Genomic DNA, 25,903 nt, shown 5'->3' on the forward strand with positions numbered 1-25,903 from the left:
ACACAAAGCTGTCGACTAAATTTGCCGTTTATTGACAAACACGGACAGACGTGGAAAGTGACAGCTTGAGCGTCAGACGTGCAAATGAAATGGTTACAGTACATGGATGGAAATTGTTTGGTTGAAATACACATGACTACACAGAAAAACGATTATTTCTTCAATGGAGTCTCTCTCATTAGCTATTAGGCGCTTTTGGATCATCTAAGGTGGCAGCGTGCAGAAGAGCCAAAGAACGGAAGACGACTTACAATAGAAGCTTTACAGTGTTTTGGTGTGTGTGTGTGTGTGTGTGCGTGTGTGTGTTCCCAGACGAGATTCAAGTAGGAGTTAATACAACCGCATACTGGCTAGGGTTTCTCAATAGAGGATGAAAATGTCGAGCTATAACAGTGCGAGGCTACATATATATTTTTTTTTGTGTGTCTACGTGCACTTTAGTCGTCGGGGGCGGGGATCTTCTCCAGGCTGGGTTCCATGCCCCAGATCTCCCTGGCGTACTGGGAAATGGTGCGGTCGCTGGAGAATTTACCCGACGAGGCGATGTTCCGGATCACCATCTTGGTCCACTCTTTAGGGTTCTGGTAAAAACACACAATTTAATCAAAATTTTTAAAAAACAATTAATTAAATTAAATTATTAAATTAAATGAATGAATAAAAAGTAGCACTTAGGCTGAACCATTTTGAAACGGAATCTGATCGTGATTTTCTTTTTTTTTTAAAGTTTCCCCAGCCCTGCTCGAGGCTGGTCTCTTGAGCGACGGTGTAATTTCGCTACTGACCTTATAGAGGGCGCTCACTCGCTCCTGGCACTTCATGTAATCCTCGTAGTCTGCAAACACCTTGAACCTATGACAGGCACACATATGAGGTGAGATGATGAAAAGAAGCTACGAGGTGCGGTGCCGGGGGTGGAGCGGGGACCTGTCGTGGTGCAACAGCATGTTGACCAGATCCTTGAAGAGGTCCACCTGCTGTGGGCTGAACATGCCCGCTGCGATCTGAGACACAGCCTGCTTCAACTCAGGGATGCGGTTGTAGTAGGACATTGCGTCATATCTGGGGGGGGGGAGAATATTTTATTTTCAAAGGAAAAGTTGTATTAAAGTCAAACTTTCATATTTTCACAAGTGAATTTAAAAAAATATATAACTATCATCATGTTCTGCCTTTTATGGAAAATTAGGCTGTTTTTCTGTTTGGGGAAAAAAAAATGTAATTAAAAAAAATTCTCATTACATGCTTTGGAGAGAAGGAAAATAAATAAATAAAATAAAATCAACAGGTATCAGCTCACCCGGTTTTGTCCATCGCTTCCACGTCCTTCACCCTCATGCCGAAGATGAAGAGGTTCTCCTCGCCGGCCTCCTCTGCCATCTCCACGTTGGCGCCGTCCATGGTGCCGATGGTGAGGGCGCCGTTCAGCATGAACTTCATGTTGCCGGTGCCCGAGGCCTCGGTGCCGGCCGTGGAGATCTGCTCGGACAGATCCGCCGCCGGGATGACTGCAGAAGGATCATCTCCACGTCAATGCTTGGACGCAGTGCCAATGGATACGTTTAAATAAAAAATTTTAAAAAGACCTTTCTCGGCCAGAGTGACTCGATAGTTCTCCAAGAAGATAACCTTGAGGCGATCTCCCACCACGGGGTCGTTGTTGACGACATTACCGATGGATGTGATCAGCTGGATGATCAGCTTGGCCGTGTGGTAACCCGGAGCCGCCTGGAAACCACCACCAAACCAAGATTTTTTTTTTAAATGTTGCTTTTTGAAATTAAAAAGTGGAAAAAAAAATTCACACAGAGAGAATTTAGATTATTTACCTTTCCTCCGATCATAATGGTCCTCGGGGTCCAAGCCTTGTTGGGCTCCTTCCGGATGCCTACATTTGGAAAAACAAACCAAGAGCTTGGTGTGTTGTCTTTTTTGTTTGTTAGTTTTGTTTTCTCGCCAGAGGAAAGCCTCACGGTTGTAGAGCGTGATGATGTGCAAGCAGTTGAGCAGCTGCCTCTTGTACTCGTGGATCCGCTTCACCTGCACGTCAAACATGGAGTTGGGGTTGATCCTCACGCCGTAGTGCTCCTCCAGATGGGCGGCGAACTTCATCTTGTTCTCCTGCAGGGGGAGACATTCGCTGGGAGAAAGTCCACGGAAACAAAGCTTGCGCCGGTCTCACCTGTTTGACTTTGGCCACGTCTCGGATGAAGGCGTCGTCGTCCACGAACTCCAGCAGCCCCTTCAGCTGGTCCAGGTCCCGGATGTAGTCGTCGCCGATTCGCTGCGGGTAAGAAGCGTTTCATGAGGGAAGATGAGACGGTAATCTTGATTTGAATTCGATTCAATTTTCAGTCGGAATTTTTTTTAAAAAAAGGACAAAATTAAATATGCTTTTCTGCTTGACACACGAAAAGGGGCCAACGAACCTCGGCGATGACATCAGCCAGTCCCGGGTTGCACATGAGAAGCCAGCGCCTGGGCGTGATGCCGTTGGTCTTGTTCTGAAACTTGTGAGGATCCATCTCGTAGAAGTCCTTGAAGCTGCGCGAGAGATCGGACGCAAAGTCATGGAGCGGGCCCGAGCGATCGGGAGGTGGCGGCGTGCTTACACGGTGCTTTTGATGATTTCCGAGTGGATGCGGGCCACCCCGTTGACGGCGTGCGAGCCAACGATGCACAAGTGAGCCATGTTGATCTTCTTGACGTCGCCCTCCTCGATGAGCGACATGCGGCGCAGGCGGTCGGCGTCGTTCGGGTACAGCTTGGCCACGCGCTGCAAAGTGCGAGCGAGAGCGTGACGTCAAGTGGGAAGGCCGCGGGGCGTTCGGCAGCTTCGTCCACCTCCAGATGCCTCCTGTTGATCTCGTAGACGATCTCCAGGTGACGGGGCAGCAGGTTATGGAAGAGATCCACGGGCCAGCGCTCCAAAGCCTCGGGCAGCACGGTGTGGTTGGTGTAGGCGCAAGTCCGCACCACGATGTCCCAGGCCTGCCGACACATCCCGTGCGTTTCGTTAAGCACGCCGTATAATCCCGAGTTCCGAGGCGACGGACCTTCTCCCACGGGAGCTTCTCAACGTCCACCAGGATCCTCATCAGCTCGGGGATGGCCAAAGCGGGATGGGTGTCGTTCAGCTGGATGGCCACCTGGCGACATGCAGGGAAAAAAAATAGGAAATGAACAGGCGGCACTGAAGAGCACGTCGACGGCGTTGTTCACCTTGTCGGGCAGCGCCGAGAGATCCAAGCGAACAAACTCGGTGGAGCCGAACTTGGACGCTTTGAATCGGCGGACGATGTCTTGGAGCGTGGCGGCCACCACAAAGTATTCCTGCTTCAGACGCAGCTCCTTGCCCTCAAAAAACTGAAGTGGACAAAAAGAGATTCTCATATGCATTTTGAGACCGACGACTTGGATTTTTTTAATTTAAGGCCACTGCCAATTCCGATATTTGCAAAAATAAAATCCAGATGGCCGATTGATTAATTTTGAAAATACAAAATGGATACAATAATATTTGCAATGTAAAATAAAAAACAAATAAAAATTCCTATTGCCAATTGATCAGTTGATTCATTTTGAATATTCAAAATGGATAAAATAATGTGTGCAATGTAAAGTAAGCAAAATATAAATATTTTTTCTTTTCCCTTTATCTTAACTAGCAGGCAGGACATTTGACTGTTTTACAAAACTTTGTCCTTAGTATTTGCTTAACTCTTAACAGGGAGAAAATTGGGCAAAAATTTGCCAGATTTTTAAAATTCATGTTTAAAATAGTAAGTCAAAGGCAAACATCTCAAATGAAATAAAAGTTTTAAAAGCACTAATTCAATTGTTTGTTTTACAAGTGTTACAACAATTCAAAATAGAATCAACTAAGAGCAAACATTAGCCGATGAATCGATCGGGCCCTGATTTTAAATTAAGGGGAAAAAAAAAATTGACGCTTGCTTCCAAAGCATTTCACTCACATTGTCATTCGGGTAGAGAACCCTAGAGATGTTCTCCGCCAAGTTCCTATCGAGCACCGCTTGGATGTAGCCGCCCACGTTGACTGACGACGGCAAAGCAACAAAGCGTGAGATGGCGTTCGGCGAGACGGCCGAGCCGCGGGACGCGACTCACAGTCTTGGAGGTTGAAATCACACGGCGCCTTGGCTGACCACAGCCTCATGGTATTGACGATGTTGTTTCGGTAGCCGGGCACGGGCGTGTCGTAGGGGAGAGCCAGAACCATCTTGGATAGAAACGAGCCACTTTTTTGACACATCCGATCGTTATCTCAACAAACGTTTGCTAGCGAGCTGCAAATCTACAGCTGGGCCAGTTTGGACGACTTCCTTCCTTTGGTCGCACTTGCCTGCGTGTCGACCCATTTGACGCCTTCGGCCGTGTGTTCTACCCGCCCGTAGAAGTGGACCGGGCGCATGTACTCGGGGCGGGCTTTCTCCCAGGGGTTGCCATAACGCAGCCAGTCATCGGCTTCCTCCACCTACATCAGATAACGTCACCCAACAATTTGCTTTTTGTTTTTTTCCAGCGGAATTTCCTAATGATGATTAATTGAGGATTACTCGATGATGAAAATTGTGAGCTGCGGCCCTATTTGAGCAATTTTAGCCACGGAAAATCGTCGTACCTGCCGCCCGTCGACGATTTTCTGATTGAATATGCCGAACTCGTAGCGGATGCCGTATCCGTAAGCGGCCAGGCCCAGCGAGGCCATGGAATCCAGGAAACAAGCTGCGGACAGAGGGGACAAGAAGGTTTGGAATCCCGAGGGCTAAAAGTCAAAAGCTCCGGGAGCTCACCGGCCAGCCGACCCAGCCCGCCGTTGCCTAGACCCGCATCCTCCTCGATGTCCTGCAGCTCCTCCATGTCGAGGCCCAGCTGCCAAACGGCACGGATGATCGCGTCGTTAGCGAGCGAAGCCGGCGAGCGAGCGAGCGACGCTTCCGTAACCTCACCTGGTACGTGGCCTCGTCGCAAGCGTTCTCCAAGGCCAGGTTGACCATGGTGTTCTGCAGGGTCCGGCCCATGTAGAACTCCAAGGAGAGGTAGTAGACCCGCTGCATTAAGAAGGCAACATAAGTGCTTAGATGTTGCCAACATCATGACAGGGGTCTTCCACTTTGATTGTCCTCATTTGGCTCAAATATGCAGCTTGCTGTGCTCCAGACAGCCAGGTCGCGCTGGGGAAGGCCCGCACAAGGCCAACTATTACGTAAGCATTTGCTGTCCACACTCTCTGAGGGATAAAAGGGATTTATTGACTTGAAGCCAAAACAGGCCTCTAAAGGGATGGCGAGAGAGAGCACTCTCTCCCACAGTCTGCCTCTCCCTCATTTCTTAACTCCTTCCTGCCTCCCTCAGAGAGGGATTCTCATCCATTTCTCTATGTTTGTCTTTTTCTTTTTCTCTCACTCATCCTCCATCTGTCTCTCCCGCTGTCATAAAAAACACAGGGGTGACAATAAGGCACACATACATGCACGCTGCAGAGGCCCCGCCCCCCTCTCATCCGAGCGTACGTGCCGACCGGACTGCGGCACCCGGGCGACCCACGTCCGTTCCCCTCACCTTGGGGTCGGTCTCGTAGTAGTGCTGCTGCGTCCGTATCCAGCGTCCTACGAGGTGGTCGCGGACGGTGTTGGCCAGCGCGAAGTAGTAGTCCCGCTTGGTGGCCACATTGCGGTCCTTCACAAGCGTAAAATGAAGATGTCGGTTGAAATTTAGCTTGAGGTCCGCGACGTTCTCCACGCCGGCTAGACCCCGAACCGAAATTTGCTTTCTTTTTTCCTGGTCCGTCAAAGGTTTGGACATGGCGGCGAGAGGGTTCGCGACGGAATTAGGTTTTCAATTACCACCTGTGAAGCGAGCGCAAAGTCGGAAGTCGGCTCCCTGCGGTACTTATACGGCACGTCAAGTTACCAGAAGCAAATGATCCTGGTTCCGGGTTTCCCTGTCAAAATAAATGCACTTCCGGAAAAGCAGCGCTCGACCCCGTAAGTGCGTCACAGGCCTCCGCTCGTAGAATTTATATATGTATATACTTATATATATTATATACATATTTATTATATACATTATATACATAGGTATATAATTTATATATATATATAATATATATTTACTATATACATATATATTTATATGTATACTATAAAAAAATTGTTTTCCTCATTTCACAGGGCAGACATTTTTGCTTAATTGCTGTCTACTGAAAATGGGCTGAGCACTTTGGCAGTGTGATTTTTAATCAACAGTAAGTGGCGGTCCGAGAAAATTTGGCAGCCACTTTAGACAACTTTTTGTCCCACTTTATATTACTCATGATAGTAACAATTTATATACTGTGTGTAGATGAGTGGGGGTGCATAGAACATACTAAAAATTCCTTAAAAAAAAAAAAAGTCTTGTAATGAGGCATCACTCAGTCCAATGAATCAGTTTATTTCTAAACAAGCAAGTTAATTTAAACAAGTGACGGAAGAACATTGGAACTACAATTACTTGGTTTGTTTGGCCTTGCAGAAGCAAGATAAACCGTAGAGCTTTATTCTATATTGGTGTACCGGTGAAGAGTCTTAAGAAAAAAAAAATCAAGTGACTCTCGACATTCAAATAGTCCAGGAGGGATTTGGAGGCCAATTTTCACCCCTGTTGAAACTCAAATGCCACAACTGAAAAACATGCAGACAAATCTTCAAAAACTAAAACACATCACATCTTATTACAAAAATATTACTCTTTGCCAAGGACTTGTTCCGCTCCAAACACAATCAACTCTTGAAACGAAACGCGCAAGTCATCAAAGTCAACCTTTGAGGTTTTTTATTCAGTAGACAAACAAAAAACTGCATATTACTGCAGAACTGAGGCCTGAGAACGAGTGTTTACAGACACACACAGAGATGGAGCTTTTTGCATTCATACAAGCTTTAAAAAGAGAACAACTCTTTCATTTAGACAGACAAAGTGAACTAACATCCTATCTGTCATAAACGCACGTTGACAATAGAGGACCCGTACAAAACTAGAAATGCGTGCTCGTCGACGACCGCATTGCATCCCACCGGGCATCTGTCAATCATACCGAATGGCCTGCTCTTCATTTCAAACTTTGGATTTCAAACGGACTGAAATGTTCCAAATATTTGTCTGCCTGCCTGGTGTCATACCCAAAAAAATAAAATAAAATAAAAAAAGCACTGGATATAGATATGACCTCAGTCTTTCGGATGTGACGTGGGCGCTTCTCTTCACATTGGGTTTTTAATTTTGGGGCGGGGGAGGTGGCGGTGCCGGCGGCATACCAAACGGCGGCATGCCCGGTACCCCCATGCCCATCATGACAAAATTGGACGGGTCCATTGGCGGCGGGGGCGGCGGCGGGGCGTACATCATGCTGGCCGAGCCGGGGGGTGGCGGCGGCGGAGGAGGGGGGGCACCGGGGGGCAGAGGCGGCTGGACTCCCGGGGGCGGCTGGACGCCCGGGGGCGGCGGTACCATGGAGGCGCCCATCGGAGGTGGGGGCTGGGGTGCCGAGGCCGTGGGCTGCTGTGGCTGTTGCCATGGAGGGAGAGAGCCTGTGCCTGGGCTGGATGTGGTGGGGGTATCTGCAATAAGAAAAGAAATAAAATGAGGGAGGGGTGAGCAGAGAATGAAAGAGTGTGTCCCTTTTCTTTATGTTCTTACTCTGTTGCCACGGCATCGGCGTGCTTGTCGCCATGCTGCTTGTCGGAGGTGGCGGAGGAGCTTGCTGTTGCCACGGCGGCAAAGGACCGGAAGGGGGCGGCGGCTGACTGTTGGGCGGAGGTGGCGGAGGTGGCATCATGCCCATCGGGGGTGGCATCATGCCTGAAAAGGACAACAGTTGTTACGTGACGGCAGTAATTGACAACAAAGTCTCACCACACACAACAAACTAAAGAAATGTTGCAATTCCATATTTTCACATTTACTTTTGAAGTTAGTTTTATTCCCATCTAATCAGTGAGATGCATATTTGGTGGACTTTCTGGAAACAGATGGCACCAAGCGTGTCCAAGGGGGTTCTCGGACTCACCCATGTGGTGCCCGTGAGGTCCTGGGCCATGGCCCATGGGCGGAGGGGGAGGTTGCATCCACGGGGGAGGCATGCCGTTTGGGTTGGGGGGCATGCCCATGCTGGACATTGGAGGAGGGTAGTGTTGAGGGCCTCCTCCGTGCATGCTGTGGTAGTTCCTGTTGTCGTTGGAGCTGGAGTTCACCCAGGGAGGCCGGCTCTGTGGAGAGATACGCCATGTGTCAGAAACAAACAGGAGGAGCTCCGTCTGAAAAACACATTTAAAAAAACATACCGGCGGTGCCTGGCTGCTGTTGGGCGCAGAATGCCGAGGGGGCCCTCCTTGCCCGCCGGAGTGCCCCCCGCCGGACGACGGCAGCGGGGCTTCCCCCAGCTCGGCCATGAGCGACAGGTACTCCTTATCCATACGAGCCTTATCCTGTGCCGACTGGGGAGGCTCGCCACCCGCCGCTCTTTGGGCCGCGAAGGTACTGCGCCGCACAAACGTGAAGACATTTAGTTTGGACGTCCGCATAAAGTGGATGGATTTTGTCCTTACCTGGTGTACTTGCAGTCAGAGGAGATGTGGCCCGCTCCGCCGCACTTGGTACACAGGGTCGTGTTGGTGATGCTGCGGGGTTCCGTGTTCTGCCAAGGACGCAGGATCCTGCCAACACATTTTGGAGCTACTTTTCTGTTTCTTTTCAAATTTCACCAATAAAATAAAAGACAGATTTTCCCCACTCGTCGCTTCATAAATTTGACAAAATAGTTTCCTCTATCGCATCTATTTCCTGTTATTGTATTCGAAGCCCTTAACCAACCTGTTGTCGTCTTCCCTCAGCGTGCCGTTGAGCCTGGCGAGCTCTCTCAGCTGCATCTTGCGCAAGTCGTTCTGGTCCTCGGGCGTCTCGATGCCTTGCTTCAGGATATTGCGGATCTGAGGGCGTATCGTTGATTAACGTGACAGGCGCGGGAAGCCGAAAAGGGAAAAGGCAAACGCCAAAGTAAATACCTGGTCCACGGCTTTCTTGACATTCTCCATGGTGTTGGCCGTGACCAGAGCGTGCAGAGGCTCGTCCTCGCCGGGAAGCATCTGGCCGTCCTTCCTGCCCACCTTGCCCTCCTTCACCGAGCCTTTGCCTCGGATCATGATTTTGGCACAGCATTCTTTCTCGATGTTCTTCAAGGTGTTACCGCTGGTGAAAGAAGACACGCACACACACACAAATAAGATCACACAAAAGATGACAGAGACTCAGACCTGTGGTTCAAACTCACCGTGGTCCAATAAGCAGCCCGACAAAGTTGATCTCGGGGTATTCGTCTTGTGGAATCATCACTTTGTCGTTCACTCTGGTGGCTGGTGGTCTGCACAATGGGGTGGGGCAATACACTCAGTAACATAAAAATGGACCATTTAGTTGCGTTGCCGGACTAAATCAACAGATTAACAGAAAAAATTATTGTTAATTGCTGCCATAATTGTAAATAAAAGAAAATACATACAAACACCTAAATAGACTCACCAAGTTTTAGTTTGATAAATAATTGTTGAGAAAACTAAAATTTAAAAAGGATTGTTTTCATTTAAATTGTTAAAGAATTTGAACTACTCAATATTACTATTTTTTATTTGACATTACATAATTACATACAAAATAAAATCTCCATTATGATAAAATGCAACTTTTTTTTCCTCCTATAATTTATGCATTTCTAGTTTTTTGAAGCAGAGAGGACCTACTTATAATCCGCAGGCGGTTTGAACTCGGGGTTGAGTCCGACCATTTCGGTGATGAGGGCGTGTCTCTCCTCCTCGATCTTCTTGCGCGTGCGATACTCGCGCGTGTTCAGCCTCTTGCCCTCGCTGTTGTAGATGGGCTCCGGCGAGGGGGACCTGCAGTCAGACGGGAGACAACGAGGAAAACCGTCAGCGCCTTTTTTTCCTCCTACGCCTGATACGGGCCGATTGGCAATTACGTAATCAGAACATCTACCTACGGCTAAACCATTTTTTTTTTTTTTCTCTCTCCCCCTTCTTTTTTCTAACTGTCAAGGTGAGATCACGTCATGGCATAAAATGCGGATCTAGTGAGTAACAACCGCTACGTCTAACGTTTGTCGTTGCTTCACGAATAGGGCAGGTGACGCACGGGTCACGCACTGTCCAATGAGATTGGGAGTGACCCAGAGTTACTGTTAAGTTGGTGGCAAGCAAACGCGTGGCCATAGTTACACCTGCATACAGGATTGTTGGCCTAAAAGAGAGAAAAGTTGGGAGGAAAATGAAATCCTAAGCAGAGGCGCTGAGAGCCGCTCGGTGCCGACGTGGCGTGGCGGAAGAGGTCCGTACCTCCCCGTGGATGCTGAAAACCTGCGTTGCCGCCTTAGGGAGGCTCTGTGCTTGAAAAAGGGGTTAGGTTGACGTGGGGGGTAATTTGGGTTAGAGCAAAGGAATTAGGATTAGATAGCCATCCACCTTTTCCTACATTTGCTCTCCCGGCGGAGAGACACATTGGTTCACAAAGTGACGGACGGGAAGCGCATAAAGGGAGACATAAAAAAATAAAATAAAGAAAATAAGTCCAGCCGGCGGTGAGGCACCTCCGCTTGATTGTCCTACTAGATTAGGAGGCAATGCAGCAGCTGCAAAAATCAACCTTTGGGTTGCTGTGAAAACGGCCGCTTGTCTCGATAAATTGGCCGCCGCTTAAGCAGTGCAGTCCACATGCTTACATGTAATTGTTTCATCAAACCTGAAAAGTTGAAGTGATGAAGCCACAGACTTGCCGGAATTATCGTTGATTTAGCGACTCGAGTTTCCCGCCGCGCTCGTTAGGCGGCGATTTGCGAGGTTGCCGTCGCGAACGCTTAAAAGACGGCAAGTTGCTGTTTACCAGGTTAAATGATTGAAAGTAGACAAAACTGTCTTTCGTATTATTTCATGGTACATTTGCCTTCGTTTTGGGGTAAGTCTAACCTAGAGGACCAAAACACTTGTGCGTAGTAAACCTCATCTTGCTTGTTGGAATACAGATAAATTTATTGCTTGTGGAAAGTGGGGGGCTGAAAAAACAAATCGATCGCAAGATTGAGGGAATTCAAATATTTTTCAATATTGTTTGGCCCTAGTGTATGGTTTGTTAGAGATTTTCTTTGAACAGATGGGGGGATGACATTGCAACGTGTCAATTTGGCTGAGCCACGTTCTCTTGTGATTGTGACGAAAAAATAAAGATGGCTGACGTGGAATCGAGCTGAACTCGATGCTGTCGGCGGACCCAATTGGACTGTTTAGGTTTGTATTACATGTCGACTGAGACATTCGCGACAATAAAAAGTTTCTAAGAGTTTGCCGCCAAAATGTAGTTATGCTAACAGGCTCACAAATGATTTTCGCAGAAACTGCTTAAGAGAGGAAAGGTCAAGTTGACACACTTGGAAGAGGAAGCCACTTCCTGCGGGGACATCTGTTGCGGACACTGAACTTAGCTGCTAAACTCAAATATGTAAAGCGATATTCTTGTCCCTAGCTGTCCACTAAGAGAGGAGCAACAGGCCATACGTGCGTCTTGCTCTCTCTTTCTGTCTGGGTGCTTAAAAAAAAAAAAGACAAATTCCTCTCAACGTGTTAAATTGTTGAATGCTTGTCGAGGCAAACCTGTTTGAAAAAAATCATTACGGAAGGAAGTGTAACACAAAACCACTACCGGCCAAAAGAGGAAAAAAAAATTCTATCATTAATTTGACATAACAGTACTCAAAATCCGAGCAAATATTAAAAAAAAAACATGAGATTATTTCGTCAAGATCTTTTACTGTACTGTGGTGTCAAACCTCGACCTACAATCTATGCAAGCCATGATGAGGAGCTATCAATGTCTACATTTAGGATTTTAAGAACTACTTCTGTCAAGTCTAACACATCTTAAGATTCATTCTAACCACAACACAACAGAGGAATGTCATAAAATTGAGCACTTCCAAAAAAAGTAAGTCAATAAAGGTAGAGAAAATGTTACTGTTGATGGGTTTAATCTTTTTCCGACCTGTCCTCAGGGTTAACAGGGATTCCCAGGTCTCCTGTACGCAGTTTACGTGTCAGGTCTTCGATCTGCAGTTGGACTGGAAGAATTCAGGTTAGGAAAGAAAAACAAGGATGGGGAGAAATGTGGTTAAGACAACACCATCAAAAAAACGAGAGAGAGCACGGTCTGGCTCGTTTATGAGGAAACAAAAAAGGTGAAAAGCAACGAGGATTTCTAAAGCGTTACGTTACTTTGGACCCGTCTTAACATTAGCAATCGCGCTCATCTCGGACCGTGACGAAAAAACAACAGGCCAAACATCTCGCGATCGATCACCGCAAGAGTGATTCGGCTGAAATCGTTTCGCGTGTAAACATTGACATTTATGTCAGAACAGGACCAAAAACGACAACACAATGACCGAGTGTGCGGATGTGTTCAGAATCATTTGCTCGCTCCCTACTAAGGCGGTTACCATCCAATACCTCTAGAATTGATTATTTCACCGATTAATCAAATAACCGGGTACGCTTTCATTTGTATTCATTTTGATTTGATTCTTTTTTTTGCTCATTTGGAATTATTTGGTGATTAAAAAGCAATTACTCTCAGCTAGGCAATGTCAGACAAGAAGAAATGATGGTCATTGTTTACTAAAGTGAAAGATGATTTCCAATGTCTTACTTGGGTTAAACAAAGTAAATCAATCTGCTTCCACGAAAGACTAGTAGAGAAATCAGATCATTTTGAGAGTGAAATCAAACTGAATTAAAAAATTAATGAATTAAAAATGGCTCTGAATGATTACTCAATTTATTTATTTATTATTACAATTAATCTTGACAGCTCTACTCCCACCATTTAGTTCCCTTAGCATCAAATACTTTGCAAGGATGTTTGAAGCTGACCAAATATCGACCCCAAAAAGCACTGGTCTGCTTTTTTTTTTTTTTCCTGGCGTTGGCTACTTTCTTTTTTTGTGGGATGCATTGTTGCCACTCTACGGCGGCTAGCGTCTACTCACGGCACTACAAAATGGCCGGCTCGCGACACAGAGAACTAAATGGTGGGAGTCTGCTATGGTGATTCCGAACACAGCCTTTTGTGTGGTTCACAGAGAAAGTTGGAGCTTTTTTTCTTTAACCAATATCGCAAAGTAGCAGTACTTAGTTTCAACTGTCTCTGTGAAACTAACTGCTCATGATTAGTGTACATCTTACGTCTTCATTTTTTTTTTTTTTTAATAACTACCGGTAAGTCATTTCCATTAGTAGAGATGCACTGACTGCATTTGCTCAACCACATTCATTTGCATTTATCCCCCTTACTTCCTTCAGTGGATCGAGTTCAATGATTTATATTTTAGGGTCACGACGGCCATTTCTAAAGAGGGTGTGGTTGTGTGGGACAGCCTCATAAAATCGGTGCACCTCTTTTTTTTTTAAAAAAAAGTCAATGATAAAATTGTCTGGATATCAATCGAGTAGATTTACTTGTCACATTGCTCCTACAAAGGTATCCCCCCTTTGTACAGGGTGTCCCAAAAGTCACTACACACTTCCTTTATTTTTTTTTTCGATTTTCATTCGACAAAACGAGGCAACAAGCATTCGACAACTTCGGCTTTGCAGTTTGTATAGAATATCTTTCTTTACTGCAATGCTACTTCAATGTCAACGGGGAGGGAAGCCCAAGATTCCAAAAGCTGTGGCTTCACGTCTGTCCAAATGAAGGAAGTGGATAAATAGTGCCTTATTGGGACAGCCTGTATTGTACGTATTAGTGAATGGGCAAAAAGAAACAGCCAAGTGTGACAACGTAAAAGTGGGCAAAAATGAATGTTCACATAGCAGCTACAAACAACCATTACCAATGACTGGACATCGCTAACAATGTCAGTTCTGGAGGAAAAGGACACGCACGTGTGCTTCAGAACACCCCGTCGAGGGCCCATGAAGGCAGTGTGCGGGTGCTACACTGCTGCTGAAAGGCAATTCTAATCTAAATAATCCCCGAAAATGACTTTTTGGCCCCAGAGTAGCTGTAATGATTATTAGGTGGTTAGGTTTGCAAATGTTCAAATCGCTCGATTGGTTTGCCATTGAAGCAGCATTGCTCGCACTCGGACCACCCCAGGTGATAAAATTAAATAATAATAAAAAAACGACAAAGCGGAACTTCAGCATGTTAATAAGGACATTATGAGCTTCCATGCACAGGAACCATATTGATGTGTTGTTGGAAGGGGGGGGGGGGGGGGGATAAGGGGCGGTCAGGCAAGACGGTGAACTGTGACCTGCAGTTTACAGACATATCAGCAAGCGGTGGCGTTTCATCATTCAGCAGACACTACGACTTGCTAATGGGTGCCCAATGGTAAGCAAACCGCACAGCGGTGGGGAAACAAGTTCCGCAACACTTTTTCTTCGGGTGGTTTAGTAAAAACGGAATCAACAAAAGTCAATCTATATGCATCGTGTAAAAATTAAATATATTAAATACAATACATGGAAGGATTAACTTTCGAGATTCAAACAAGTGCTAGGGAATCATTAAACATCACTCCAACAAATGATATGAGATAAAAAATTAAATATTGTGTAAAAATTACCTATATAGGCTCTCTCTTGGTCCCGGGTCAGACCAGGGGGGATGACAGTGGGCATACCCGGTATGACAGTTTTCTGATCGGGTGTCTCACTACTCCAACGGCTTTTCTTCCTTAGTTTCTTCTGGCTGAAATCTACAAAAAAAAAACACACACAAAGAAACAAAACAAAAAACAGCGATGTCTGACTGTTGCATATCTTTTCATTTTTCATTTCCATTTAACTGTGCAAGAGTAAATAACATTGCGGGGGCTGGTCAAGCCAAATACGTCAGTGATGGCTCAGTATAAAACTCTGTAATGCAATTTATCAACTATAGCAAAATTCAAAACACAAATACAGAAAACGAAAGAATTGCAATAATTTCTATTTTGAGAACCGAAAAACGGGGTCTGCCCCCGCCCCTAAAAAAAATACAGTAAAAAAAAAATCTATCTATGAACATATAACAAACGTCAGTCACATGGCCACGCCCACTACGAACATGCAGTCGTTAGCCCAAAGTAAATGACGCCTTAAAATTAAACAGTTACATTTTTTTTTTGTGCAATTTATTCAATATTTTAAACAATATATCGCTCGGTAATTTTTTATTTTAATGAAATCAAAAGTTTTTGTCTGCGCTAGAACTGAATTCAAACCCAATACAATGCGGAAAGTCGAATTGGTGTGTGAACTGTTCGGAACCCACGTCAAGCATGTAGTCTACATGTACGACAAATAACACGAATAAAACAATGTCTCGTCTCTTTGTGGTCTAAGGTGGAATTTAGCCCGCGCTATGGTGCTAACTAGCCACGTTAGCGTGGTAAACTCGCCCGCGTTGGTCATAGCTTAAAGAAGAAGCTGTGCTTTTTACCTTGTCCGCCGGGCTGTTGCTGTTGCGGCTGCGGCGAAAACACAGCCGGCGCGCTAAACTGGTGCGTCTGCGCAAAAGCCGTCGTTGATGGCATCGGAGATTGGAATCCTTGTAAGGTCGCAAAGGACGCGGCAGACGCCGTGCTAGGCATCATGCCGTTGCCGGCGCCGGGCCCCGCGTCGAAGCCTCGTTTCGCGCCGATGCTGGGGTGCAACTTTCCCAAAGGAGTTGCGTTTGCGCCCGTGGCCATTTTGGGCTGGTCCCGTCCACCGGCTGTCGAAAAAACACTTGGTTAATAGGGTGGACCTGAACGTGTTGATAACGAGATGAACGCCCCACGCTGTTGGTTTCGCGACCCTCTTTTCGAGAAATCAAAATGGCGCCGCGCTCAAACACCACAAAAGACTGTCGCCCACGGGAGGGAGTGAACGCAGCAGTGTGACGCTCTCCTATTGGTCGACATGAGCAGCGCCTACTACGTGACGTCATAATGACATAAATCAAACGACGTTCTGAAGCGTTTGCTTGCTCTGCTTTAGCGGCACAATGTTTTGAAAACTCATGATTTTAACTTTTTGAATACTTAAACTTTTTTTCCATGACAGTGGCAGCCGCAAAGTTTTAGGGTTCAAATCTCGTGCGAGCTTGTCAATTTTAAACGAGTGAATGCTTGTCGAGCCAACTCTGGTCTCACAATATTTACAATTACAGTTCTGTTAAATTAAACCTGACGTGTAAAAATTCAGCACATAATAAATATTGTCTGCTCGCGAATTGAATTAAACAAAAAAAAGAGTCCAATTGTTAGTCAAGCTTTGATTGGAGTGATATGTTGGCTACGGGTAGCATTAGTCTACTCCAAAAAACACACCCAAAAGTTGACTTATTTCTGTTTTATTTATGAGGCGACAACAAAGAAACTGTCCATATAATGAATCAATATTTAAAGGGAAAAAAAATAGTGGGTGTTTACAGCAATGCAATACCACGTTTTATTTTACTATATAACCCAGAAACATTTCTATTATACTGCAGGGGAAAGAAAAAAAGGAGGCATTCCCACTCAAACAGATGGGTAGGCCTATTAAGCTGCGCTATCCAAGTCTAAACTAAATGGTAGGCATTTTAAGCATAGTATTTACACGTTACACAAATGCCTCAAATGCGAAGCTAGTGTTAGTTTCAAAACTGCAATCAAAAGCAAAAACATTTCAATACTTCGCCTATGGGGAAAAGAAATAACTCAAGATACATGCACCATGCATTAATCTTCCACTGACTGAATCACTAAAAAGGGAAAGAATGCTGCTACTTTCAAATGGAGTGGAACGTAACGTATTCACACTGATTTTCTGCCTATTAAAAAGGTGGACACTCTTGAATAGGACTTTTTTTTTTTTTTTTTTGGTCTTGACACGACCAACTGGATTTCTAATTTGGTCATACTAGTGGCCGTTTGCTAACCAACTACCAGTGGTCACGTTGTCTGGCTGAGACAAACGTCGCCGGGATCCCGCGTCTAATTAGAGGTAGTACTTATTGGCAGTCGTAGCAACGGTGGGGATCTGCGAGCCCGGATACGTGTATCCTTCGCCCTCGGCGCCGGCCCTCCGAATCGGGCTCCGGTCCCGTGTGACGAATGGGGGGACCGGTGCAGGAGGGGCCTGATATGCGTCGGCGCTAGACGACGGAGGACGGACAGCCGTGGTGGAGGGCGCGGCCGTCGCAGCAGGTGTGGGCACGGCGGCGCGTTGGTCCTCGAAATAACCGGCGCCGTACATATTGGCCCTGTACTTCCCGTAGTAGTCCACAACTCCGTACGGATCTCGCTCCTCGTAAGGCGACCGCCGCACCGGGTAGCCTGGCACCGCGCCATAGTACGAGCCGTCGGTCTGGTAGGCCCCGGCGGCGGGCACGCCGTAAGCTGGATGCGGCCCGAATCTCGCTGCGTTGTCGTAGCCCGGACCCGGTCTGAACGCCGCCGCGCTGCCGCTGTGACCGGCACCACGGGAAACGCCGGGCAGAGGAACGTAGCCGGCACCATATTCCGCTCCCGCGCCGCTGAAGCCCGCTTGATAAGCCCGGTTCTGAGCACGCCCGTCAAATCTCGAGGGATCGAATGCTTCAGAGTTTGGCTCTGAGCCGTCTCTGTGGAAGCCGTTTTGATCTAGCGGGCATTCTTTGGACCAGTGGCCTTCCTGCCCGCAACGATAACAACCCGAGCGGTCTCCCATTCCCGGCGCAGTACGGAGGCGGCTAGTCGAAAGCTTCACGCTCATCAGTTTGCCTTGGAAAAGAAACACTCAATAAGGACTTGTTTGCAATCAGTATGGAAAAAAGATCAAAATCTGTACATCCAGCTTGGCTACTCCCAAATTATGCAAACACGAGATTTAATCATCACAACACATCAACACATTAAAGCTGAAATCCGTAACTTTCCAAAGTTTGGCCCGCCGCACGCCGCGATTGTGTTACAACTGTGAGCAAATTCGCTGCCGGCGCACCGTCCAACACCCGGCGACCGACCGTCCGCCGCACGCCTACCGACTCGCGGCTACGCAAAAAATGCCGACGCTCGCCGTGTGCGTAAATTGTCACTGAACCACAAAACACGGTGCGACTGTCAAGGAAAAAGTTGATTGCCCTGGCCACTGTCGCTATATTACAATTTTAAGAGAAAAGGGGCGTGTGGATATTTGAGACATTTCCGCATGCTTGCAGTTTGGCAAAAGACTCCACGCTTTGCCTTTTGGTAAATATGAAACTGTGGCTATAGATAAACATTATTGTACTCTTTATCAGAACGGTTCGGCGGTGACGTGCCAGGTCTTGTTTTTACCTGCAAGTGTAGTTTGTTGTCTCATGTCAGTTTTGGCCGTTACCTCAACAACATTGCAATGCTGTTCAACTGCACTTCATATTACAAAAAGAAGCAAAACTAGTTGGGGACTGTTGACTGCTCAGGAAAATTAGCCAAACAACCTCGTGTTCGGTCTCGGTTCCGTTGTTCCACCATGCAAGTAAGATGTGGTCAAAGTAAGCAAAAGCTCTATCAAATTTGTTTGGAGGAAGGGGGAGGGGGGGCGCGCAGATCGCGTACCAATGCAAAAAGCAACACGGATCATCATGCACATTCCAGTATGAGGTGCTAAATAGCCCAAATAAATATTTCTATTCAGTATCAACACCTCTGCTGGCCAGAATAGGTAGGACCGAACAAACTTTACAGAAGATGCAATATTACGGATAGCAGCTTTAGAACAATAGCTTTTTTAGTACGGCTGGGCGATATGAGCTCAAAATAAAAGGGGCGATGTCCCATCCTCAAAAGAATCCAATTTTAATCCTTTCACCCCTCTCTGCTTTTATGTTTAAAAAGGGGGCTTTTTTCCCCATTCTGGGATTTGCTCGACTTTTTGTGTTGCCAAACAAGCTTTGAAATTAACTAGCATTGTTGTTTTATACTTGTCTTTACTTGCCACGTAGCACTTTGAGATTCCTCCGAATATACGTTATTATTATTAGCATCAGTTTGATGTGTTTTCATCGCTGCCATTAAGTGAACGTAAACATGGCCTTCAACAGTGATTTAAAATGTTTAACAAAAAGTAATTGCCTTCCACAGCGTCTTCAGATGGGTCAGAAAAGTTACTAGCTGGGCTGTTTACTAAACTAGCGCCTGTCTGTTTGCAGACTCATTAGCGCAAGCAGTGCACATTAGCAAAGACACGCCCAGAACTACAATTGTCTAATAATGAACTCAAATGAATCAATAATAAATCGCCCAGCCCTACTTTGCTGTTGGCCTATGACGTTTCACTCACCTGTTGCATACTCGAGACTTACCTGTTGATTCTTAAACGACAAAACACTTAAATCACACAAGACACTCCCCAACAAGCCCAGCCCAAGTGGTCACCTTTGAAAGCTGTGTTGTCTAATTGATTAATGGCCTCCATGGCATCCTCCATGCGTTCCATGTGCACAAAGGCATAGTTTTTCACTATGTCGCACTCCACCACCACGCCGTACTCTTCAAACTTGGCCCGAAGCTCCTGGTTGGTGCAGGCGATGTTGCCCACGTGGAGCTTGGTGGAGCCACGCGTCTTGCCACGGCTAAGCTCCACGTTCATGGCCTGGCCATTCAGCTGGTACTGGTGGAGGTTGCGGATGGCTTCCTCTGCCTCTGCCTTGCTGTCCATGTGCACAAAGCCAAAACTCTTCAGAATGGAGCATTCTGCTATCTTTCCGTACTGCGAGAAGAGCGCTCGCAGTTCGTCCGATGTGGTCTCGGGCGACAGGTTCCCCACGAATATTTTGACCATCGTGACTTTTTACACTTGACTCCTGCAGGGAGAGGGAGGAAAAAAATGAGCATGAGCGGCTCGGATAATGGATGGATAGACTGTGCTGAGAATTACAATATAATGAACCATGTTTATCGGGGAGAGCACGTTACTAATCAACCCATACAGTGTAATTTGCCAACTTAAAATAGGTAATAGATATACTTTCTCTCTTTTTGAAAACTTAAAACACATCTGCAAAGCTGTAAGCGAGCGTCTAGGCATGAGTGGTAATTCTTTTGTGTTAAGCCTCGCGCCATATTGTCGAACCTCATGCGCACAACACAATAGCTTAGCGAAATGACGCCGATGTCCCAGCAGTCCAATCTGGACTTAAATCAGTTATATCCTCATCGTCCAACTGCAAGCATTAACGTCAATAGAAACGCCGGTCTTAACTTAAACATTAGCTTTGGAGACACTAAAGTAGCTTTAGCTTTCACAATAGCCGCCTTAGCAGCGGTAGTAGTGAGTCGCGGCCCACCCGTTTCTTAATTTAAAACAGAAAAAACGATTGAATCACACTTTAAGATTGGATCGATGTAACCATATCGAATTTATATCAAAAAATAGAAATATATAAATGAGCGTTTCAAAATCAGTGTAATACTTTAGAACGTAACGCACGTGTAAATGAAAGCGAGAGCTATCGATTTAGCCACACTTTGACATCACTGTTGACGGTTAACCGGTGAACTAGGAAACGGAGAAAATGTTTTTTTACTTTCTGTTATTTAACTAGCCAGTTAGAGTTGATTATTTTTTCGAATGCGCTTCGACGGCCTACCTGGGGATTCTTTCAGCTTTCACGATCGTGAGACTAGAAAATGGCGACGGACGCTAATGCTAACGCTGGGGGTTGGGCTGGGACTACTTTCGGCTGGTGACCGCTCTCCTCCTGTGGTTTTCATCGGTCGGATAGAAAATCTATTTAATGTAGCATTAGCGCCATCAACAGCTTATGTGCAAAAATGCGCCATTACATTCATCACACTATCAATTTAAACGGCCCATACGGTTTTCGTATGCAAATTTTCAGCTGTTATCAAGTCTGATAACGCTACTTCCGGCCTATGACCAAGTGTAACCCTCCGCGTATTTTCTGGATTCGGCTGTTTGGTACTAACTTCCGGCTTCGTGAATCGGTAACCCTCCGCGTACGTTTCGGCACTAACGTCTTGTTAACGCCTTGCAGTTATGTAATTAAAATGGCGGATGCTTGTACTGAGGCCATCAGTACGTCCGCCATGTTGGATGGGGCAGCTTTGCCGAGTAAATGGAATGAGCGTTATAACGCGTAGTTCTATAAAGCGCACAACGCCTCACACAGCATGATACAGAAATACAAATCGTATTTTCACTACACCACACTAAAATCCTCTATATAGAAATGGGCGTAATTTTCCTGGGACTTAAAAAAAAAAAAAAAAAAAAAGCAAAATTGTCACCCAATTTGGTTTGTTTTTTTTTATTAAAAAACAATTGTTTTGTATGTATGTTGGTACTACCACAGCAAGTAAGAAAAATACAATATTCAACTTCACCTATATGCAAAAAAGGCACAGAAAAAAAACGAATGGTGCCTCTTCACATCGTCTTTTCCCTGAGTCATTCACCCTTAAGAGTTCTTGCAACAGAAAAAAAATATGTACCAAATCAGAAATATTCAGGTGAATGACACGTTAAATGCCTTGCTGTCACTCAATGACACTATTTCAAAGAACTGCCACTTCGGAAAGGCAAAAAGGGATATAAAATTTTAATTTTGGACACACAATGAGTCAAACGTGTGGTTGGAATGTTTTTTTTTTGTTTTTAGGTATTACTTGTTTTCAGCTTGTACTCAAACTTTAATTTTGTGAGACTAATTGTAACGTGGCATTTAGATCCATTATTAATGCTAACGAAATTGCACGAACGGTAATTTAAACAAAAAGAGAAACTTTGTGACGCAACAAATGACAAATGAGTAATCACTTTTAGCCAGCAAACAAACTGAGGAAATTAATGACTACCGGTACACTACGTTTTTGTATCCTGCCGCGCATCCACAAACGTCTCAGCCACACACTTTTTAAACACGTGATGCTTGGAAAAAACAAATCTGTTTTTTTTTTTTTTGGTGAAGTTATGAAAAAAAATATATTTTTAAAATCTAAATGTAAATTGAAAATATTTCAAAACGAGCAATGTACATATTGTGAAAAAAAAGAAAAACAGGACATAAATGTGACAAGAGAAAAAAGGTTGAGGGGGCAGACAAACCACGCCGTCTGATGGGAGTCTGGAAGCTTGACAAAACGACGCTCGCAGAAAAAGTCCAAGACCTACAAATGAAAAATACACATCCTTTTGTTGTTGCTTTTGCTGCCAGTTCCCACGAAGAACGTCCGAGCCTTACCGTGGACTTCAGTACGGCGCGTAGCGCTGTGCGAATTGCTCCTTGGGCCGCGGCGGCATGTAGGTGGTGCCGGGCGACAGCCGCTTGCGCTCATAACCGTAGCCCGCCGGGGCGCCGGGTAACCGGCCGATTGGGTTGTGCTCTCTCGCGTAGTAAGCGGCGGAGGGGGGTGCCGGCGCGGGCGGCGGACGCCGGTCAAACGGGTCCACGCCCGAGAACTTTGAGAGGGCAGAAGGGGGTGGGGGAGGAGGGGGAGGGGGGAGATAGGACATGCGGCGCTCCTCGAAATAACTGGAGCCGTAAGGGCGAGCTCGGTACTTCTCGTAGAAGTCGACACTAGAGTCTTGGTCAAAACCTGAAGACCTCTCACCGTACCGATCGCCCACCTCGGGGCCGGGCCTCCGAGGAGGGGGCGGCGGCGGCGCCATGCCCCTGCCATAACTAGCCCGATTAAACGCAGCGCCAGGCATGTAATTAGGGGGCGCGCCGACCATTCCGTAGCCGCCTCGGCCAAAACCTTGGGGACCGCGTGGGGGGCCCCGGCCGCCGCCGAAACCTCTCATGTCGTCACCGTAGCTATTGTTGCGATCGACTGGACAGTCTTTTGACCAGTGACCATGTTTTCCGCAGACAAAGCAGCCGGTATGATCTCCCATTCCCGGGGCCGTGCGCAGCCGACTGGTGGACAGTTGTACGCTCATCAGTTTGCCTTGTAAGGAGAGAGAAGACACGCATGAGACCGGAACCGAAAAACAAGCAATACCGAGCAAGAGCGGTCAAAATTGCCGTTGCGCGGCCGGGTTGCACTCGATACCGTCCGCTGGCCTTTCGGAACTTTTTAGCCTTCGGGAAGTCTGCCTGTATTTTCTTTTTTAATCCGATCACTGGATTTCGACAATATCATTAACGGCTTCACTCAATCTGCTCCCAAAGCTGGTGGCATCATTTCAAGATAATTTTAGGGATCGATGGGATTCATTCCTGCTAAATATTGCGGTGAGAAAAATACTACGCATTTCGAGTTTCATGTTATGTCACGGTGGCGCTCTTTCAGTTTCGCTACTACTGTTTTCGGTCACTATTTAGCGCTTTTTAGCGGCGGTAAAAATGTCTCTTCGGAGCCCGGGTTAGTCACGCTGGCTGGCTGGCTGGGGAAAAGAGCAGCTGGGGGATTTTGGGGGTCACGAGAGCACAATCCAAGTTTACGGACGGCACGGAGCACCAAACCGAGAGGTCACCTTTGAAGGCAGTGTTGTCCAGCTTATTAATGGCTTCCATGGCATCCTCCATTCGCTCCATGTGAATAAAGGCATAGTCCTTGACTACGTCACATTCCACTACCGAGCCAAACTCTTCAAACTTGGCCTGCAAAATGTCCGCCGTGACCCCGTCGCCGAGGTTGCCCACGTGCAGCTTGGTGCTGGACTTGGGCCTGCCTTTGCTCAGCTCCACGTTCATGCGCCAGCCGTTCAGCTGGTGCTGGTTGAGGTTTTGAATGGCTTCCTCGGCCTCCGACAGGACGCTCATGTGCACAAAGCCAAAGTTCTTGACTATGTCGCACTCGGTGACTTTGCCGTACTTCTCGAAGAGGGCCCGCAGCTCCTCCACGCTGGTGTTGCAGGCCAGATTGCCGATGAAGATTTTCACCATGACTGCGGCTGTTCGCTGGATCCTGGAAGAGTCCGACATGTCATTCCCATTTGTCGGTGTAAAAATATCAATAGCTTTTCCAAACAATTTTTAAAAAATTAAACTGGGCAACCATTTTTGACAAGTGATTTGAGATGCAAGTTAACTTTTCAAAATACATTTATGCGTCTGCACTTGTTTTCTCTCGAGCACATCAGCTTTTCAGAAATTCACATTGACGTAACACAGTAACAAATAACATTTATGAACGACGGATCATTTTTCGGAAAAGTCACAGCTATAGATAACGCCTTGAATGAATTCTTATTTTGAACACGCAGACAAAACTAGGCCTCGTTAACAAACTTCAATTAAGAGTTGATCATTTCCCAAGACCTTTGACTTGCAGTCTTTTAAACATTTATTCCAACTTCAAAATATGTGTGGACAAATAATAGGAATAAAGTCACTTCTTAATCCGAATCGGCCATTTTACATTGACAGAGAGAAATTCTCACTCCACTTTTGGCAACTAGTAGACGCTTCCAACCCTCAAAATATTTGCTCTGGACGCATTTCCTTACCTGTACAACTCTACAATTCAAAACACCCCCCCAAGTTCAACCAACCGGTCAGACGTTTGTCAGCACAGCACGCCCACCTCAAACGTTCCAGGTAGGTAAACAAAGACCATGGATGCTCGTAGGTACTTAGGAAGACCCCAATGGAACCTTCAAGACCCAGAACCTTTTTGGTATGTGAACAAACTAGCAGGGTAGATGGGGAAGTGGTTGGATTGATACCTGCAGTGTGAAAGCCCCTATTTTTTGGTTTATCAGCGTTCTTTGAAGTTCCCAAACCTTTCTTTCAAAGTCAATTATATCAATTATGTTAATTATATGCGGCTTTTTGGCTCGGCACACTGTACTTTGTGATGCTAGTCAGCAGTTGACACAGGGCATATTTTGACATTCATTCGTTCAAGTTCATGCTAATGGGCAACTCATAAACTTATAAATCAGATGCATAAATATTACCTAATATTTAGGAGTGTGCAGTAAGCCGGGCGTGGCTTGTCAAAAACACGCACGGGGAGACCGCCACATAGGGAGGCCGCAGCCCAAATTACTCTCATGCTAGGAGGCAAACTTGCAAACCGCTCATAAACAATGCTGCCCCGCTCTTCAAATCAAACGTGTAAAATAAACTTAAGTCAGTGGTGATAAAATCTATAAAGACAAACTACGCCGAGTGGCTTTTGAAGCTATGGCGCAGTGGCTAGCGAACAAGGAGCGCTACGCAATGCTAAGCTAACAAACACGAGGGTCGCTTGTTTGAAAGTTACATTAAATCCGACCTATTCGAATCAAACATATTTAAACATATGTGGAATTCTGCTTATGAACGTGACTTGGGCGTCCACCGAGCCTCTTAAAACGAAACTAATACCGCCTCTGGAAGAATTGGGGCAAGCTTGCCGTAAAGGGGCACAATACGTCAGCGAGGCAACGTTTTACCGAGCCAGTCAAGGTCGGTGTGGGTTGGTCAGAGCGGGAGACTATTAAATATCAATCAAGGGTGAGTTATACATTCCATGTTTAATGTAAAACGCCAAACTTACCGATGTGGAAGAATATAGGCCGCGGCGCCAATGAATAAGAAGTGAAATGGCGCCTCCAATGAAGCACCAATGCTGCGTCTTACTCTTTCCCTGTTTTTGACTCAACGCCACAAAGGAACGTTGCTGCCCCCTATTGGTCACAAAGGGACTATTCTCGCATCGAAAGCGACGGCCTTGACGACGTCTCTGTTTTAATCACAGACTCACAATCGATATGTACAAATTCCATTTCGCCTCATACGGTGCTAATTAATATGACTTTAATTAATTGCGCTTGAGGGAAAAAAGACCCTTTAACTCTTCAGTATAGAGCTATTTCAAAATACGATAAATATTCTATGATATTAGGTA

At 46.1% G+C, this 25,903-nt stretch overlaps 3 protein-coding genes across 6 annotated transcripts; all 3 read right to left on the reverse strand.

Annotated features, from left to right (window-relative positions):
• Window positions 1-9: 9 nt before the first annotated feature.
• LOC125983731 (glycogen phosphorylase, muscle form) lies at window positions 10-5,941 on the reverse strand. The gene is made up of 20 exons (XM_049745254.2): window positions 5,587-5,941; window positions 4,974-5,075; window positions 4,818-4,896; window positions 4,646-4,749; window positions 4,367-4,498; window positions 4,132-4,243; window positions 3,978-4,060; window positions 3,223-3,366; window positions 3,057-3,149; window positions 2,845-2,991; window positions 2,613-2,776; window positions 2,430-2,544; window positions 2,183-2,284; window positions 1,974-2,121; window positions 1,830-1,888; window positions 1,587-1,728; window positions 1,301-1,508; window positions 928-1,062; window positions 786-852; window positions 10-581 (listed from the first exon to the last, which is right to left on the reverse strand). Exons 1-20 carry the CDS (start codon window positions 5,827-5,829, stop codon window positions 438-440), a joined length of 2,523 nt encoding a protein of 840 aa, XP_049601211.1. The 5' UTR covers window positions 5,830-5,941; the 3' UTR covers window positions 10-437.
• A 1,117-nt stretch (window positions 5,942-7,058) lies between these two features.
• On the reverse strand, window positions 7,059-20,993 carry sf1 (splicing factor 1). Of its 4 annotated transcripts, XM_049745269.2 has the most exons (14): window positions 20,689-20,989; window positions 19,475-19,902; window positions 15,553-15,825; window positions 14,696-14,827; window positions 12,106-12,181; window positions 9,801-9,953; window positions 9,335-9,424; window positions 9,069-9,252; window positions 8,878-8,993; window positions 8,613-8,720; window positions 8,349-8,544; window positions 8,075-8,273; window positions 7,705-7,866; window positions 7,059-7,625 (listed from the first exon to the last, which is right to left on the reverse strand). In XM_049745269.2, the coding sequence occupies exons 2-14, from the start codon at window positions 19,878-19,880 to the stop codon at window positions 7,282-7,284; spliced, it is 2,439 nt and encodes an 812-aa protein (XP_049601226.1). In that variant the 5' UTR covers window positions 19,881-19,902; window positions 20,689-20,989; the 3' UTR covers window positions 7,059-7,281. The 4 variants fall into 4 exon arrangements, 3 of the variants coding, with proteins under 3 accessions (XP_049601226.1, XP_049601223.1, XP_049601241.1); XM_049745266.2 differs by having other exon boundaries at window positions 8,075-8,544; window positions 20,689-20,991; XR_007486798.1 differs by lacking the exons at window positions 7,059-7,625; window positions 7,705-7,866; window positions 8,075-8,273; ... (3 more) ...; window positions 9,069-9,252; window positions 12,106-12,181 and having other exon boundaries at window positions 20,689-20,991.
• Window positions 20,994-21,353: 360 nt separating this feature from the next.
• On the reverse strand, window positions 21,354-25,696 carry LOC137839526 (RNA-binding protein 4.1-like). The gene is made up of 4 exons (XM_049745295.1): window positions 25,553-25,696; window positions 23,541-23,974; window positions 22,303-23,011; window positions 21,354-22,228 (listed from the first exon to the last, which is right to left on the reverse strand). The coding sequence occupies exons 2-3, from the start codon at window positions 23,950-23,952 to the stop codon at window positions 22,311-22,313; spliced, it is 1,113 nt and encodes a 370-aa protein (XP_049601252.1). The 5' UTR covers window positions 23,953-23,974; window positions 25,553-25,696; the 3' UTR covers window positions 21,354-22,228; window positions 22,303-22,310.
• Window positions 25,697-25,903: the final 207 nt, after the last annotated feature.

Source organism: Syngnathus scovelli, chromosome 1 (assembly GCF_024217435.2).
Source record: "Syngnathus scovelli strain Florida chromosome 1, RoL_Ssco_1.2, whole genome shotgun sequence".
Lineage (NCBI taxonomy): Eukaryota > Metazoa > Chordata > Actinopteri > Syngnathiformes > Syngnathidae > Syngnathus > Syngnathus scovelli.